This window comes from Anser cygnoides, chromosome 10 (assembly GCF_040182565.1).
Source record: "Anser cygnoides isolate HZ-2024a breed goose chromosome 10, Taihu_goose_T2T_genome, whole genome shotgun sequence".
NCBI lineage: Eukaryota > Metazoa > Chordata > Aves > Anseriformes > Anatidae > Anser > Anser cygnoides.
The window spans coordinates 10,356,182-10,372,964 of record NC_089882.1 but is presented as its reverse complement, the minus strand read 5'-3'; the positions used below and the strand labels follow the sequence as shown (position 1 = coordinate 10,372,964).

The 16,783-nt window shown below is 42.6% G+C and overlaps 1 protein-coding gene across 2 annotated transcripts in view; it reads left to right on the top strand.

The window, feature by feature from the left end:
• The window catches only part of PTPRG (protein tyrosine phosphatase receptor type G), a 402,421-nt gene that overhangs the window by 198,819 nt on the left and 186,819 nt on the right, over positions 1-16,783 (top strand). For both annotated transcript variants that reach the window (XM_067003205.1, XM_048069739.2), the window contains one exon: positions 16,592-16,771. In XM_067003205.1, the coding sequence (XP_066859306.1) occupies positions 16,592-16,771 (180 nt within the window). The remainder of the gene's footprint in view (positions 1-16,591; positions 16,772-16,783) is intronic.

Here is a 16,783-nt window from a genome sequence, read left to right as displayed (position 1 = left end):
AAGATCTGTCTCAGTAACTACTAAATTAATAAACTTCTGTTACTGATTTACTAGCTTCTTTGTATAAGTGGTTACATCCAAAATTTACTTCAAAGTGAGCCCAGCTTGCTTTTTTTGCTGCTGTGAAAACTTGGCAAGACCAGCAAGACCAGAAGATGTGTTATGTGGGCATGTCAGCTAGTATCGGTCACTGGTAGTTTAAAACAAAAAGCAAACAAACAAAACCTCTTTTCATGCTCAATAGTACGAAGTATGTAGGTGTCGTCTAGAATATAAGCATCCTGAGGCAAAAAGCAATCTACATGGTCACCATTTAGCTTACAAAGCTAATGGAAGTGGGTCTGAGCTGAGCACGGGAGGGTGCTTGGCATTTGGGCACCTCTGTGGGCCCCTTTTATTAGCCCAGCTTTTGGTATTGATGGCTTTGGATTCTTTCTGTTATTTCCCCTGGCCGTTAGATTGTTTGGTATTTGTCAATAAACTCAGGTACACTGGAGTACTGCCAGGGTCAGTTGCTCAGAAGTAATGAGACCGACCAAAAGAAATCTGGGGGGATTGAAAAAAGGTAGTAATTTTAAGGTTCTTTGCCTTCTGGCTCCTGGACCTTTTTTCTTCTCTGTTTTCAAACTTTGCTCTGAAGACAAGGAGCCTGGAAACTTTCTAGTTTAAAAAGCTGGACATAATTCACTCTCATGAGACCAAGAGTGCAATCTCTCAAGTCTACTGGCTACAGCTTTAATAAAGGCATTAAATTGCCTAAGACATGCTCTATAATTAGGAGGGTTGTATCTAATTACTTATTTTGGTCCATGGTCCCAAACAGGGCTTCTGTAATTACCTTATCACACTCAGGATACTCTAACTCATTCCTATGGATTTGCACTGGCAAGAAATTCCAGTCATTGATTGAAATCTATTTTAAATTTTCCTCAGAACGAAACAAGAACAGAAGGATAGGCTGCTCCTCAAAAAGCTCTCTACTTGTGTAAGATAATAAATAGTGCAGGGATACAGACAAGTGCAACGGTGCGGTGGGGCAGCACTGCTTAGCGTAGTAGGAATTGATCTCAACACAACAGCAAGCTTAATTGGCAGCCAGATTTTTGTAGGTGAAGCTATTAAGGATTGACTTAAAGGAAAAAAGAATTTCTGTGAATATGTGTTAGTGGTTCTCAGCCAGGGAGAATGATAACATGGAAGAAAACACTGAGCTGTGTGCTTTGAGTAACCCTTGGATGTGGAAACTGAAGGCTGACACCATAAGCCAGATGGAAGCTAAAGAAGACATGAAAACAATAATGGGCCACGTAGGGGCTAGAAAAATGATTATATGTGTTTAATGCGGCTTGAATGGAGAAAGCATTCAGGACAGGTCGGAAAAGATGGGACCAGCAAGAGCTGCAGAAGAGGCAGGACTTGGCCACAGCAGTGTTTAAAACGTCTGAATGCTGGAGAAAAGGGCCACGCAAATCTCCACTCTCCAGACAGTCTCTCATTGTAGAGGAAACATTCTTCTGTAAGATGAAGTTACACAAAGTATGGTCCAATGATATTCTTCAGACCTGTTTATCTGTCTTTTTGCCCGATCGCCTTTTTTGTTGCTTCAAGTCCATTGGTAGGTTCCATTGGAGCCAAAGGAAGAAATCTAGGCTTTGGGAAAATATCCCATTTAGGAGGGGACAGTACTCATTTACTCATCTTCGATACAAGGAATGCTCCCTAAAGCAGCAGAGGGATCAGCTTAGGTCTGTTCAGTGTTTTGGGTGGAGTGAAGAGCAATTTCGAGCCCAGTTGACTTCCTCACTGGAAGATGGTTCTGGGCAGTGCGCAACTCTTTACCCCCCGGAGGAAAGCTGTCCAGCCCCAACAGCATTTACGTAGACTTACATATGGGTAAGTCGCTTGAGAAGCATTAATGTCCGTAAAGAGAAAATGCTGTCTACTGAAGACCTCTTGTATAAGCTACTGTTAGAAGGCGAAATAAACCCTGGGCTGGAAACACGATGAGCGTTAGAAGTAAGCTGCAGGTTGAGACTTAGACTGCGATAAAACACTGAAACAATCTTTAAAACAGAAAACAAATAGTGACTTCTTAAGTCTTGATTTCTTCAATGCTGAATAGTTTTCTGAAAGAGGTGAAGACTGTTTTTAAGGCTCTGTGGAGAGGTAGCGTTCTGAAGTAATGACTTGTGCTCATCATGTCAGTATGTGCTATCCAACTGTTTCTTCTGGCATGAAAACCTGTTACTTTTTACTGACACTGTGAGTGGGGAAAAGCAAACAAAACCTGAGATCCCATCCTTGCAACACAGCAAGTTTCAGCAGCCTTTTGGAGATGTCGTAAAGGTTTTCCTTGATATAGTGAACTCTTTACAGACCTGAGTAACTCTCAAAGATACAGGGAGCTATTGAGCTAGGTAGTTCATTTTTGCTGAAAATTAGAAATAACAAAAACTGGTTTCTATTCCGTGCATTAATATTCCTGTCAAGCAAATGGAAATAGTGTTTGAGGAATAGATTGTAACTGAATAAGAAGTTAAGGCTCAGAGTAGAGTTAAAGAATGTGTATAAACTATACAGCCAAGAAAAAGATTGGCTCTGTTGGAGGTGGAGTGTGTGGTTCTGCATAACAGGTGAACTGAAAATGATGGGTATGACAGGAGCTATATTTAAATGAGCTGTTGAAAGCAGTGTAAGAATAGAGGAAAATGATATACACAAATCTCAGTGAATTCTGTCCTCCGCAGATCTAGTTCTTCTGCCACAAGCAAAAATTGTTGCAACGGAACATGAGGAGCTAACTTCTGTGACTGAGCGAGTAGGAACAACAGTCAGAGTTGGCAGAGGTACATGCCTTCAGGCACGTGAAAGGAGAAGGAACAAATGTCTTCTGGACAAAACTGAGCAGAAGACAACTGTTATTTTCTAGGACTTCAGAAAGATTTTTTCCTTGTGTAGAAGGAAACTTAGAGATCACAATTTCCCGTGTTCTAGGTCAGTGCAGTTGTAGAACTTCTGAGCAAGAATTTGTCAAAGAAGGTCAAAGTTGTGATTAATAATACTGTGAAGGGGTCTTTACTGGAGCCATGTTCCTGCTTTTTCTCAAGTATTTGTTACGTACGTTTTGGAGACCCAGGTACTTTTGGTTTAAAGGAAGGCCTCGGACAGTGTAGAGCAGGTGACTAATTGTTTGGTATGACACTGTCCAGACTGCACTAGCGTGGCGTGAAGCTCACATGATTCCCAGTCTCTGGTGCTGAGCAAATGTTAAGGTAATTAAGTCTTAGTTTAGAGTGTGTTCAGATCAGAGGAGACTTCCACAAAGTCTCTGGTATCTTTATATTCTCCAGGGAGAATCCTGGTGTTAGCAAAGTCAGTGACAGGCACTGCGCTGTCACTTTGACACTTCATCTCGCCCTGCACTGCGGTGGTACTAAGTCAGTTCGTGCCGTAACCTCTCATCCTGCAAATAGGTAAGTTCATGAGTAACTTCACTCCAGTTTTACAGCTTGATATTACTGAGAATAGTCAAATATTTTAAGTCATGTTTCTGAGTGGAGTCTTTTCGGTGGAGTGTATAAGTTTCATGTTTTTATTTAGGGGGGTTTCACTGTCGTTGAACTCTAGGCATAAAATATCAAATTTCCTCTCTTTATTTCATGTAAGAGTGGAAATGCACTGTTCTTCTGTACATCCAGACACTGGTAATCTCACTAATGCGGTACTGAAGTGCATCTCCTCTTTACTTTGTCTTCCCCCCCTCTTTTTTTTTTTGTTCTATACTTTATGTATCTTGTTCCAGTCCTTGTTATGTCATACTTTCACAAGGGCCGATCAGGTTCATCTCCATGCTCATCCTTTCAGTGATCACCCTTTACTGTCTGCCAGCTTAAATCCCTAAAGAAGCTTCCTACATGTTGAACAAAACTGGAAAAAGTGATATATTTTTATCTTGCCACTCAAGAAGTTCCTGTCGGTACGGGCGGCATGGTGCATGTTAGTGCTGTATCAGAAAGAGCCACATTTTTCCTAAGTAGTGCTTTGTTATGAAGTTCATTTGACTGAAAATATTTTGCATGCTTAACTACCTGCTGGTGAATTTTTCTATGCCAAGTAATGTGTCAGGAGCTAGCGGAGCATAGTAAGTTAATTACTTGTGTGCACACTGTGAAGGAAAAGCAAACAGCAAGGCACCAGTGATACGAAGAATGAGACTTCATTTCAGTCGCCAGAGATTGTGTTGTTAATGAATCCGCTCAATCAGCAGGGAATTGGTAATGTAGATAAGACCAGGTATGGCTGTGTACTGCGATGAAGATTAGTCTCTCAACCAAAACATTGTTTTTACTGAGGGTTTGCTAATATTAAATAGTTTTTCAAAAGCACCAGTGAGATAGAATAACAGCCTGAATAATTATGGCTGTCTTGAAAAGACATGATGATGATGATCTTCTAATGTGCTCTGCAAACACCATATAAATCCAATATCTTACAGATTTCACAGTTAAGCGATGCACTCCAGATTCCATTTTATGGTATATGTCGCCATGGGCTGCCCAAACGCTGCCGTGAATAAACGGCACGGGGAAGCGTGTTCAGAGCTGGCTGCATCAGGCTGAGCGGGGCAGGGAGGGAGGGCCGTGTGAAAGCACCTGCTTCACGCGCCAGCATCCTCGGTGGCAGTACGTGAAGACTCTGTCGTGAAGGGGCAGGTGATGCTTGTATGTGGCTCTGGGGAAGATCCCTTCTGGTGACAAGCTCATAGCCTGCGAGCTGCCCTCTGGGGTGATCTTCCCTAAAGAGATGCTGCAAAGAACGCGGTCATGCTATGCTGGAGGAAAGTGCATTTATCCCAGCCTTATATTTTATGCAGTGTTTGCCTGTGCCCCATCAGTACTGCGTCCAGCAGTGCTCACCCCGACTCCGTCCATCAGCACAGTCGCTTTGCTGCCAGCTCCCCGTGGCAGCTGGCTTCTCCCCGCAGCAGCTGCTCGGCCGCTCGCATGCGGGTCATGCGCCGCAGGCAGCGCCGGCGGGAGGGAAGGGGCTCTGCTGCTGCGGGGCCGGGGGGCGGCTGCTGCTGCTCTCCTCCAGCACTAGTGTGCTTCCACCCAGAGCTCATCCGGGGGTGGTGTGATGGTCTGAGATCCATCTTAGGGAAATCAGGTCCTTTTGGTGATTCTTTCCCTCTTTCCCTCTTTCCCTCTTTCCCTCTTTCCCTCTTTCCCTCTTTCCCTCTTTCCCTCTTTCCCTCTTTCCCTCTTTCCCTCTTTCCCTCTTTCCCTCTTTCCCTCTTTCCCTCTTTCCCTCTTTCCCTCTTTCCCTCTTTCCCTCTTTCCCTCTTTCCCTCTTTCCCTCTTTCCCTCTTTCCCTCTTTCCCTCTTTCCCTCTTTCCCTCTTTCCCTCTTTCCCTCTTTCCCTCTTTCCCTCTTTCCCTCTTTCCCTCTTTCCCTCTTTCCCTCTTTCCCTCTTTCCCTCTTTCCCTCTTTCCCTCTTTCCCTCTTTCCCTCTTTCCCTCTTTCCCTCTTTCCCTCTTTCCCTCTTTCCCTCTTTCCCTCTTTCCCTCTTTCCCTCTTTCCCTCTTTCCCTCTTTCCCTCTTTCCCTCTTTCCCTCTTTCCCTCTTTCCCTCTTTCCCTCTTTCCCTCTTTCCCTCTTTCCCTCTTTCCCTCTTTCCCTCTTTCCCTCTTTCCCTCTTTCCCTCTTTCCCTCTTTCCCTCTTTCCCTCTTTCCCTCTTTCCCTCTTTCCCTCTTTCCCTCTTTCCCTCTTTCCCTCTTTCCCTCTTTCCCTCTTTCCCTCTTTCCCTCTTTCCCTCTTTCCCTCTTTCCCTCTTTCCCTCTTTCCCTCTTTCCCTCTTTCCCTCTTTCCCTCTTTCCCTCTTTCCCTCTTTCCCTCTTTCCCTCTTTCCCTCTTTCCCTCTTTCCCTCTTTCCCTCTTTCCCGTCACCTAATTGAAAAACTAAAGCTGGCTCAGAAGAGTTTAAGCTATTTAATGTAACATATGGGAAATGGCAGGTATGGAACAAAAATGAGAAAAATGGTTGTAAACTGTTCTGTGCCGTAGCAGATAGCCCTGCTTCTGCAGCTAGAGTACCTCAAGCTGGATGTTACGGCTGCTTATTGTCTTCCTATTTATTCTTACTCCTGATGCTCTTAAATTAATGGCAGAAACATAGACTGAATGTTAATGGTAGTTGAGGCTAGGGTTCATGGTGTGCCATTAAGTAAAAGCTGGCTATCTCCCAGAAACTCTCCCGGGAGCTATTTTACTGGTGCATATTAGTGAAAAGGACAGCTGGATTGAGAGGTCTGTTCTAACAGGGATGCCATTAACAACTTAGTTGGTCAAAAGTTGATTTTCACCTTTAAAAAAAAAAAAAAAAAAAGAGATGTATTGTAGCAAAGCCAGTGTTCGTCAAAGTGTAATGAATGATTTCAGGGGCTGCAGCGCTGCCTGGGATGCACTTAAACAATACAGTCCGTATCGTATCGTGGCTGTCTTTGGGTCAGGTTAGGACCAACAACGGATATTGGAAAGCTGAAGGTGACACGTGTTTTAGCAGCAGATGATTTTATCTTCCTGGCTTTTTTTTATTAGGACACTTTTGTGGGTTTTTTTGTGAATTTTAAACGTGAGCCAAAGCAACGAGTGAAAATCACTTTAGTAGCAGGTTTCTCTTGAAACCAAGAGTACGTTCACTCCACCAGTGCCTCTGGATAGGCTTTATTGATATCAGCCCTCCCTCCCTTTATTCCCTTTCTATATTGCTCTGTGCTCTCTGTGGGTGTTTTATTAACCAGCATCCTGCAAAAATTCAATAAAAATATACAATTTTTTCCTTACTTTCTTCTTCCTTTTCTTTTCTTTTTTTTTTTTTTTTCATGCTGGCTCTCAGAGACAGAGCTCTGGGGAAGGCTCCTTTGGTTAGTTATGAGGAACAGATGGGAATCAAGAAAAGGTACTTTCTGTTCCCATACCCACCTAAATTGGAGGTAATTAAGTTACAGTGAGGCATCATTTACGTTAGCAGTTTCTTTGGTGAGATCAAGGCTATTAAGGGTACATGTGAGAAGTAGTAGGATTTCAAGTGTGCGGTGCTTTGAGAACTAATTGGAACTGTGTCTTTCCTAAATGCATTTACAGGCAGCCTGGCACTGAGGTCTGCAGCGGGACAGCTGAGGCTTGCACAGTTACTGTGCTTTTTTCTTCTTTTTTTTTTTTCTTTTTAAATCTTTGCAGCTCTTCTCAAGTTTTGAGCAATCCTTGCAGATGCTCTGATGAGACAGGTGAACTTCTCCCTTTATAAAGCAGGGGAATGAAATGGAGCGTGTTGCTCTTGGTGGTAGGAAGGAGCCAGAGAAGCAAGATGGGAATTTGAGACTTCCTGACTTAAATGTCACGGCTTATTACTGTCACCGTCGTTCAGCATTCATCTCTGGAGCCGCTGGGCTGGTTCAGCAGCGCGGGAGCCTTGATGCTTCAGCCTGGTCTAAGTCAAACTCTCAAACTAGCCAAGATCTCTGGTTCGAAGAAAAAATGCTGCCATACAGTGGTTCCTTAGCCCACCGTGGCTGTTCTAGGTTTTCCTCTCGCCTCGCTCCTCCTGCAGCCTGAGGTCTCCCTGCCATGCCACAGCTTTGGCACACAGCCGCTGCCCGCTTCAGCTGGGCCTTGGTCCTGTGGGGGCCGTCACCACAGCACGGCCGCTGCCTGCTCGGCCCCTCGCCTCTCCTGGCCTTGGCAAGGGATGCCGTAATTAGCAGCACGCCGAATTCACGTCCTCTTCCCTCCTCTTCTTTCCACAAAGTCTTCTTGAAGCCCTCCGGGCCTCTGTCTGCATCAAACAGCTCCTGGGTGGGAAAGTTTCCTGCCCAGTTTCTTCCTCTTGTTTCCTCTGTTTTATTTTCTGAGAGCTTTTTTCATGCTGTGCTTTCTTCTTGGAGTAGCCCAGATGGGACCGTGATTTACATCGGCATTATATGTGCTCAGGCTCATTCTTCATCTGTTTAATTCCATGAAACACCAGGCTCATTTCTCCTTTTATCTTCGCTATCTGGAAGAATTGGCGGCGTTTCTCTCCTGTCCTGTGGGACGGATGATTGCGTTTCTGATATAGAGGGCGTGCGGGGGGGTTTCCAGCTGAGGGAGATGCCTTCAGAGGAGCGAGGTTGTTACAGGAGGGGGCAGGTCAGCCCAGGAGGGGCTGTTCTCAGGGGTGAGGTGCCGCATTTGGGTCGCTGCGGCCTTGCCTTACGTGGCTCGGTTATGAGTTTCCGAGCTGTTTGCTGCCCTGTCTGTGGAAGGATGAAGGCCTTCGTCCTTCCTCGCTGCAGTGTTGGGCAGTACAGCGATACAAGTGCTTCTGCTGCCCAGGTCCATCGTTGTCCAGCTGTTGCCTGTGAAGGGAAAGGAGGACGGTGACGGGGGGGCCGCTCTGCCAGGGAGGTGGCCTCAGACGGGCCCTGTCCCAGGCACCCCCTGCTGACACCCTGCCTTCCACCCAGCGACATCAGGTGCTGTCATCAGCTACTGCATTGATTCACGGTACATCTTCATCCAGTAATCTCCATTAGGATTTATACTTTTTTAAATTATATTTAAGAAAAAATCTATTTTTATGTCTCTCCCTCGCCTTCATGGAGTTTTACTCAACTGGTATAGGAAGAGGAGAAAGTTAATTTACAACGTCTTCATATAAATTAATCTTCTGTTTTCTCCTTATAACGTAAGTTATCACCTCGTTTATTATATGCAGCTCAGGGTGAGCGGTTCTAAAAAGGCCACAGACAGTTATGAAATGAATGGTGTGAGATGTCAGATACATTTATTAAAAATGAAAATTATGAAAAACAGAGGATGTAGATGTATATTGTCTCAGTCACTTGCCACCAGCACGCACCTTGTATACCGCAATTCATCCTCCCACTCTGTGAGTTCTGCATATTAATCTCATTGATATTGTTATGCTGTGTTCAATATAATGTAAACATTTTTGAAATATTGGAGTTAAAAAAACTCAGCAGCTCATTAGCTGTGTCTATCAAGAGTATGTTGTGTCACACTCCTGAAGAAACCCCGAAATATTTTGCTAGCACAGCTGAAGCTAGTCCCATTTTCACTTTTGTATGGTGGTACATTATTCAGGTCGCAGATGCAAACCTTGAAATGTTTATGGAAAAAGCTTGTTTTAGTAATTGCACTTGCTCCAATTTGTTGTGAACTTCCTGCAACATTTGTCTTAAGGTGCTGAGGTTTCCTGATGTTGCGTATTTATCATACGTTTGTGCTGCTGGCAGGTTGATAGGTACAGCGGGAGCTTCATACAAGATTCATGGCAGCTTCATACTTTTTTGAGGAACAAAATAAGGATCCAGAAAGTATTTGTACAGATGCGTGGGGATACACACACACACACACAAAAAAAAAAAGTGTTTGTGACTGTGTAATACAGATGTTCACATACCTTCTGAAGAATACAAAGCTTTTCAAAACATACGTTAGAACTGTTTGCAAAAGATAATTAATAGAAGGCTTAATTAAAGAATCCAGCAAGAAACGTGGTATCTGTAGAGACTTAGAAGATGGTGCACCTCACTCTTTTTGGGTTTAAAAGCTGCAGATGTTGTAGGACAATTTATTTTTAGGAGCGTAGTTTAAAGCCTTTCTTTTTCTTTGCATCAGCTGCGTTTTGGCAGTGAGATGGTATCACTGGTGAAATCAGTTCTGAAGATCAGCTCTGCTTTTAAGGCCCCATGGCTGGACGTTTCTCTAGGTGTGGTGGCACCGGTGCAGAAAGGAGAAGCGGGGCTGGTGCTTCTGATGTTGCTGCTAGCAATTGCTCAAAGGTTATCTAAATCCAAACCCTTTTTGTTCTGTCTTCCTGTATTTGTGTATGTTCCAACAACTGCCGGTTAAGATATCCCTTATCAGAAACTGTTCTTGGGAAAAATTTCTTTCAGCGTCTTTCAGCTCTCCAAAAACCTGTCCGGGGCTGTTTATGACTCTGACATGTCTTAGGCACTTTTTTCTGCACAGAGTTTGCAGACTGGATGATGCTTATATCTGTTTGGGTCTCAGCGAGCTCTTCAGGACCTTGCTCTTGGTATTCAGTCTCATTTTTCAAGCAGTAATTGGAATTTTCTGCAAGCATGAGTGTCTCATGTTAAACAGAGTGATGACAGAGAATAATAAAATGAAAAGCCCTTTTCCCTCAGGGTAGGAAATCCTGGAATCTTTGTTCAGAACAGCACCGTGAACTCTTAACTACGGGCTCTCTTTCTCCATCTCTTTGAATTTGGTATGCCATCGTTTTAGAGCAAGACAGTATAATTTCAGCAACTTTTCCCCTAATATAATGATTCAACAACTTGATTGCTTTCTCTGCAACGGGAAGGCCCCTGAAAGATGCCACTGATTTTTATCAGGGCTTTCGGGGATTTTTATACCTTCACCCCTGCTGCCGCATGGTAAATTACTCAGCAAGAGATCAGTCAGTCATTCGAATCATTCTTTCCTGCCTTGTATCTAAATGCAGCCTTTAGCCTTCATCCTGCAGGGTTCACTTCATTTCGTCTTCCTAGGAGGAAGCCGGAGGTTAGAGAGTGAAGGGAGGCTGACGGTTCAGCTGGGCTGGAGCTGCAGCACACGCCTTGCCTGCTGTCCTCACTCGCATGGCGTAAGCACCTTCCTCGGGTGCCTTCCAGGACTTGCTTTTAAACGGCAAAAATGATAAAGTCTTGGTTAATGGCATCAAGTACCAGGTTTGATCTTTTTGTCCCAGATAACAGAGAGAAACCCCAGACCTCAAACTTCTGAAGACTCTTGAAATACTTTCAGTTCCGCGGTGAATTTCCTTGATGTTTGATTACTTTAAACCATTTTTTCCTGTTTGAAAATTCAGCCTGCAAGAGAAGCTCACTGCTTTGTAGTTGAGCAAGGGCGCCACTTCCTTGCTCTTTCTCAGTGTTAAAAAGGAGATGTTTTTGTTTACTGGTGTTTCTTTTCAGTGTTTCTTGAGATTTGGCTCGTGAGGGAGCAGCTCAAGTACGACAGAGGCGGAAATTCTGAGATTCACATCTTCAGCATTACTAAAGTAAATGCTCAGTCGGCTGGGCAGGTCAGACCTACCCATCTGTACAAAGAAAAGCATTCCTGTTTATCCAGAATCTTGCTGAGAATCCTTCCCATAAAACTTGCAGAAAAGATGCTGGAGGCAACCTGCTTGCATCACTAACACAACTGAATACCACTGCCATCCGAGGAGTAACCAAGCCACTGCTTAGCGTGCCTTTAGCCTTATTTTGGGTGAGCTTCCAAACATAATCCCCAACGTCCCACATCCTTCTGACCCAGCAAGAAGAGAGCCCTGCCACTTTGTGTGAAACGTGGGCATCCTGCCTCTGATAGAGATTCCCTCCTCTTAGGAGGGTAGCTTCCTTCTGTCAGCGTTAGAAAACAGCCTGCAAGAGAGCAGCAAGAGCCATTTGCATGTGGAGGGAGGACAAAGCAGGGCTAGAAGGGGTGATGGATGTAAGCCTTTCTGCAGCGCCTGTTTCCTTACAGTTCTGTGAATATCTGCCTTGCAGATAATCGTGGATTAATGATCTTGTGCATTAAGATGATGGGATAGGATGTCCTTGTGAAGTGGCCAAGCTAATTTGTTTTAATTGCAGAAGTGTGAGTGGTTTGGGTTGCCGTTGCAATCATGACTGCCATTTTCATTCAGAAATAAAAAGTTTAGAGGCATCAAATACATTTAGATTTGTCTGAGATAATGTTGTTTAAAAAATGTTAAAGAATAAAGCACACAGAAGTTACGTATATATAAAATTTTTTTTAAAAATCTAAACTAGCTCTTTGCATGATAGACTGGGATTTTAAAGTCAAATTTTTGTGCAAATGTTAAAACCATGTAAAATTAAGAAAAACAAATGTTGGCTTTTCTGCTTCTTTCCCATCTTGTAAATGAGTGATCATAATCAGATTGTTCATAAATTGCTGATGTGTGTCACGCTACATCTGGATGTTGTGTAAAAGCGTGCGGTATACATCAGTCTGTATCAGAGGAGCTGATCCATTAATTGGGAAATGATTTAAAATCACGAATATTGCAGTGGTTTTGATAGAAGAAAGTTTAAACAAAAAGTTTGTGGAAGAAAAATATATTTGATTTTTCTTTTTTAAGTTTTTATGCAAGCTTTAATTAGATTTAGTGGAAATGTTTTTTGTTAATGAAGGCTTCTCATTGTTTAGGTTGTACATAACTAGAAGGAGAAAGGTAATTTTGGATTCTATTTAAAGAGCAGCTTGTGCATTAAAAAAAACCATATATATTAAAGATTCTGCAGTCATTGACTGAAAGATTTCGCATGAGAAAAGATTGCAGAGTCTTTGGAAGCATCAAGTAAGTTCGGATGAGGATGGATGACAACATCTCTGGCGCTTTGTGGTGCTGAACGTCCTGGTGTGAGAAGCAGGTGGTCTTGCTGAGGATGGACCCCAGATGCGCTTTCACCCCTCAGAAGCAGGGACCTCTCTCGCCCCTGGTTTCAGCAGAGGTAGGGTCAGGTCCCAGAGACCTGGCTGCAGACCAAAATGAGCTTGTGGGGCTGCCAGCCCCAGGAGATGAGCTCCGCAACAGCAGGGCAGGATCTCATTTCGGTGGGGCTTGGAGTTACTGGGGCTTTAGAGGGTGACCTCCTCCCCGCAGCGTTCCCAGCACGTCCTGTTTCGGTGCCGCGCTTGCATCGAGTACTCCAGCTCCAGGACGGGGTTTCGGATGCTCGCCTTCACTTGCGGGTCATCCCACCATTGTGGTGGAAACGTGTTAGTTGTTAGCACAGTTGAGGTATCTTAGCTTGTTTGGGTTTTGAAAACTGAATTATTTGTCAACTCTTAAAAGGTCAATTCAAATTCATTCCAAATTTTATTTGATGAAAGCCGTAATGCTCGCTGTTGGAAAAATGAAGTACAAACAGCCATAAGTTATCTGTCTCAGATGGGTAAATGTTACACACAGAACGGAGGGATTTTTTTGCTAGGCTTAAGTGAAACAGAGTCTTTATTTAGTGTCATGTTTTTATTTAAAAGCATTTATTTAAAGTTCTAAAAAACAAAGAATTCAATAAAGCAAGACAGGTGCAACTGCAAATGATTAATGATATAATTCTCGGTACTTTATAAAGTGTCTAACACTGAAGAGATTTATACAGTGCAGAATGGCAATTGTGCTTTGATGGAAGGAATAGGTAATCAATACCTGCAAGCTTAGAAAAAGCGTTCTATTTCCTCCTCTAATGATATAGGGTTTTTTGCAAGGCAAGGATGTCTGGAGCATGAGACACTTGGAAGAAGAATTAATTTGAAATCTGTAGTGGAAGATCAGTTTCAATTAAAACTGCACTTGAATGTCCATGGAAAAAAGCAGGCAGTTAGACTTAAACCTTCTGATGGCTACCAGGGAATAAATGAATCCCACTGCACTGGTCTTGATTACAATTTGTTGAGCTTGTTTTTCCTGCGTTGGAGAGAGAGTTGATTTACTTTGGTCTCAAACTCAAAAAGTAAAATTTCCTTCTTTCCTGCCTCCCCCCAGCCGCGCCTTATCACACTAATTGTTAAAGCTGGGATGGCCCCAGCCCCGCGCGGCTGGGATGGCGGTGTTGAGGTTGTGGCCTCTATTTCTGTCTAGAATTGCTGCCATAATGGTGTAGGTCATATTGCATGTAACACTTTGCATATCAAAAAGTTCGGAAAGGAATTAATGAAAAGCTCAGCCGTTTATAAAATCCTGTGCTGATTTTAACTAGCAGGTCTCGAACCTTTAAATCAGAGCTTAGCCTTCTGGCTGTAATTTGGGATGTCAGGGCTTGGAGTCACAGCACCGGCACTGAATTGGGGTTTTGAATTGCTGAGAGAGTTTCACTGCATTATATTTTCCTTTAGCTAATTCAGCACATGGAAACATTTTCTGTATGAAAACTAACACTATCACATGAAGATAACAGCTAGTATTAGGCTTTTTTTTTTTTTCTTTTTTTGGTAAATTATAGATTTAGAACCAGGTGAAGCTACTGTGTTTTTAAAAAGAGTGTATTGCTATATTAAATTAATTCAAACAAGTTAAATTAAAAAAAAAAAGACTTTTTTTTTTAATAAGCTTGTTTAAGTGACACAAAGGCCTAAAAGCCTTTTGAAGTCTGGGCAGTGAAAAACTGTATTTCAGCAAGAGTCAATCCAGGTACCTAAGTCACTTGAGGTTTTAACTCAACAAGATGTTTTGCTTGCTCGTTTACCCTTATGGCTTATTTTATTCATTTCGACAAGACAATTTTCACTGCAAATTGGTTGAGAGCTGGCTACACTTAAAAATAACAATGATAATGATAAGAAGAATCATAAAAAAAAGCCTTTGTGATGAGATGCATGGAGGTAACCCTGCAATGCCTATTAAAATAAATCAGCTTATTCAAAAATAAGATCTCCCCATTGGTTGAGAGGTCACCAAAATACTAAAAAAATAATAATAAAAAAAATTGAGTGCACAGCTTTTGAAACCACAGCTGAAACCATTGCGATAGCCTCTGTGAGCAGAGTGCTTTTGAAAAGCTCACCATATGTTTATAACAAAGCCAAAAAATGAGAGCTGGCAGGTTTGATGATTGTGTGCAGGACTAAACATTCTAAAACAAATTCCTAAATTTCATGGAGTAAATGCAAGGTTATACGGTAAGTAAATCTGAATTGCCAGTTAATTCACTGCAAAACAATTAATAAGAGCATCCTGATTCAGGGAAAAAAAAAAACTCTACAAGTGGAACACGTTTAGGTTTCCCAATGTAGGGCTTTTTTAATAATTTTGTTCTCCTTAGTTGTGGTACATTGGGAAATTAACTAAAAGTGGCTTTTGCTGACAATACAAGTTGAACAATGAGATAAACAAAACTGATTCTTTAACCTGGGCAGGTGATGTAAATGACTTTTAAAGGATGGTGCAATTTTGCTTAATTGTAGATTAAAATAAAACACTTTGATGTTGTTTTCCTTACCATAGAGCATTTGCATATGATGGGTAATGCACAAAATCTTGCTGCTGATTAAGTGTCCTGCATCAGCCCAAGGGAAGATAGGAAAAATGCATTTTGCAACTAGACACGTTAAAACCCAGGGGCCAAAGAAACGGGCCTTCCCAACTGCTGTGTTTGGATGGCACTAATTGAATTTACATATGTTTCTCAGATGCAAGGGGAATAAATGCATATGGGCGCATCATTTGCTGCTGGATGCTACAAAGCAGACATGCTGACTGTGTAGTTCAGAGGTACAGAACAGGTGTGACATCAGAGGTCTCAGGAGACTGGAGTTTGGCTCCGGGTTGTAACTTGGTTTGGTGGAAGAGCTCGGGCAAATTGCTTCCCTCAGCTCATCACTTTCCCTGTCTTTACATGAGAATAAGGGTGCTGATCCCTGCTGTAAAGCACTTAAAGAACTGTGAGGGAAAAGTGCTTTGCAAGAACTCTGTGCTGTTACTTCAGGAGCGTGGACAACTGTTTGCACTCACAGGAACACAATCTCTTAGTCTCTGTTAATGCAATTTAAGAGTTGGAGAGGGAGGTTGTAAGAAAAATTTGAAACTCACTGGAGATCCTCCTCTGCGTGCTGTTGAGGCCCCTGGTGTTGTATTGCTTCTAGAGGTGGTCTGTGGTGGGGACAGCAAGGGCTTTGTCTGAAACCTTTTATTTCCACGTGCTATTTTTATTGACTGTTCTTGCTGGAGAGCCTTGTAGAATGGGCAGGGTGGGTTCGGGCTGCGGCAGCTTGAGCTGTGGTCTGCAATACCACCTCTCGCAGCTCCACCACCACACCATGACAGACCATGACCTTCAACTTTACTGCTAACACTTGACTTGTTTTGAGAGAGTAGCTTAGATCAGGTGAGAACAGACTGTGCTAATAAGCAAAACAGAAAACTCATGTAAGAACAACAAAAGAAAGTTAGAGTATTTTCCTGATCAATTATTGTTGTCTTTATTTCCTCCATCAAGAGTTTGCGTTTTATATTTTCTTGCTTTCTTCGAATTTACTAATATCCCCTTTGGTTTAAATCTTTATTTTCATCTTTTCTGGTTTCAAAACCACCCAAATAAATGAGATCATTAATAAAGATCATACTATCTAAGCAGAGTATTGCACAAATGCAAGTTAATGCATAGCCAGTACATTATGTATCTCATGTAAAAAGGTAAATATATACTAATATATTATGGCTGAAGCTTTAGGAAAGTTCCTGTAAAACCATGCTAATTCATAACATATGCATGAAGAACTCGGGAATTGCAGATAGTTTTATAGAATAGTAATTAAAAAAAAAAAAGGCCATTGTTCTTTACTGCTAGAGGCAAAGTTTGAGTACGGCATGAAGCTAATGGATTTCGATCTCTTCATAAGTTTACAAGTCTTAACCTTTTTCAAATGTGGAAGCGTAACAGCAGTGGTGTTACCTGGGGAGCTTAAGTGCTTCATCCTCTTTCTTAAGCATTATCCAGAACTGCTGAGCCACTGGAATATTAATTTACATTGGTATTTTTTAACAGGTACCTATGGTCCCGAGCACTGGGTTACTTCTAGTGAGAAGTGCGGAGGGTCTCACCAGTCTCCCATAGACATCGTAGACCATCAGGCTCATGTCGGAGACGAGTACCAAGAACTGCAGCTTGATGGTTTTGACAATGAATCTTCTAACAAGACTTGGATGAAAAACACAGGAAAAACGGGTACGTCCTTTT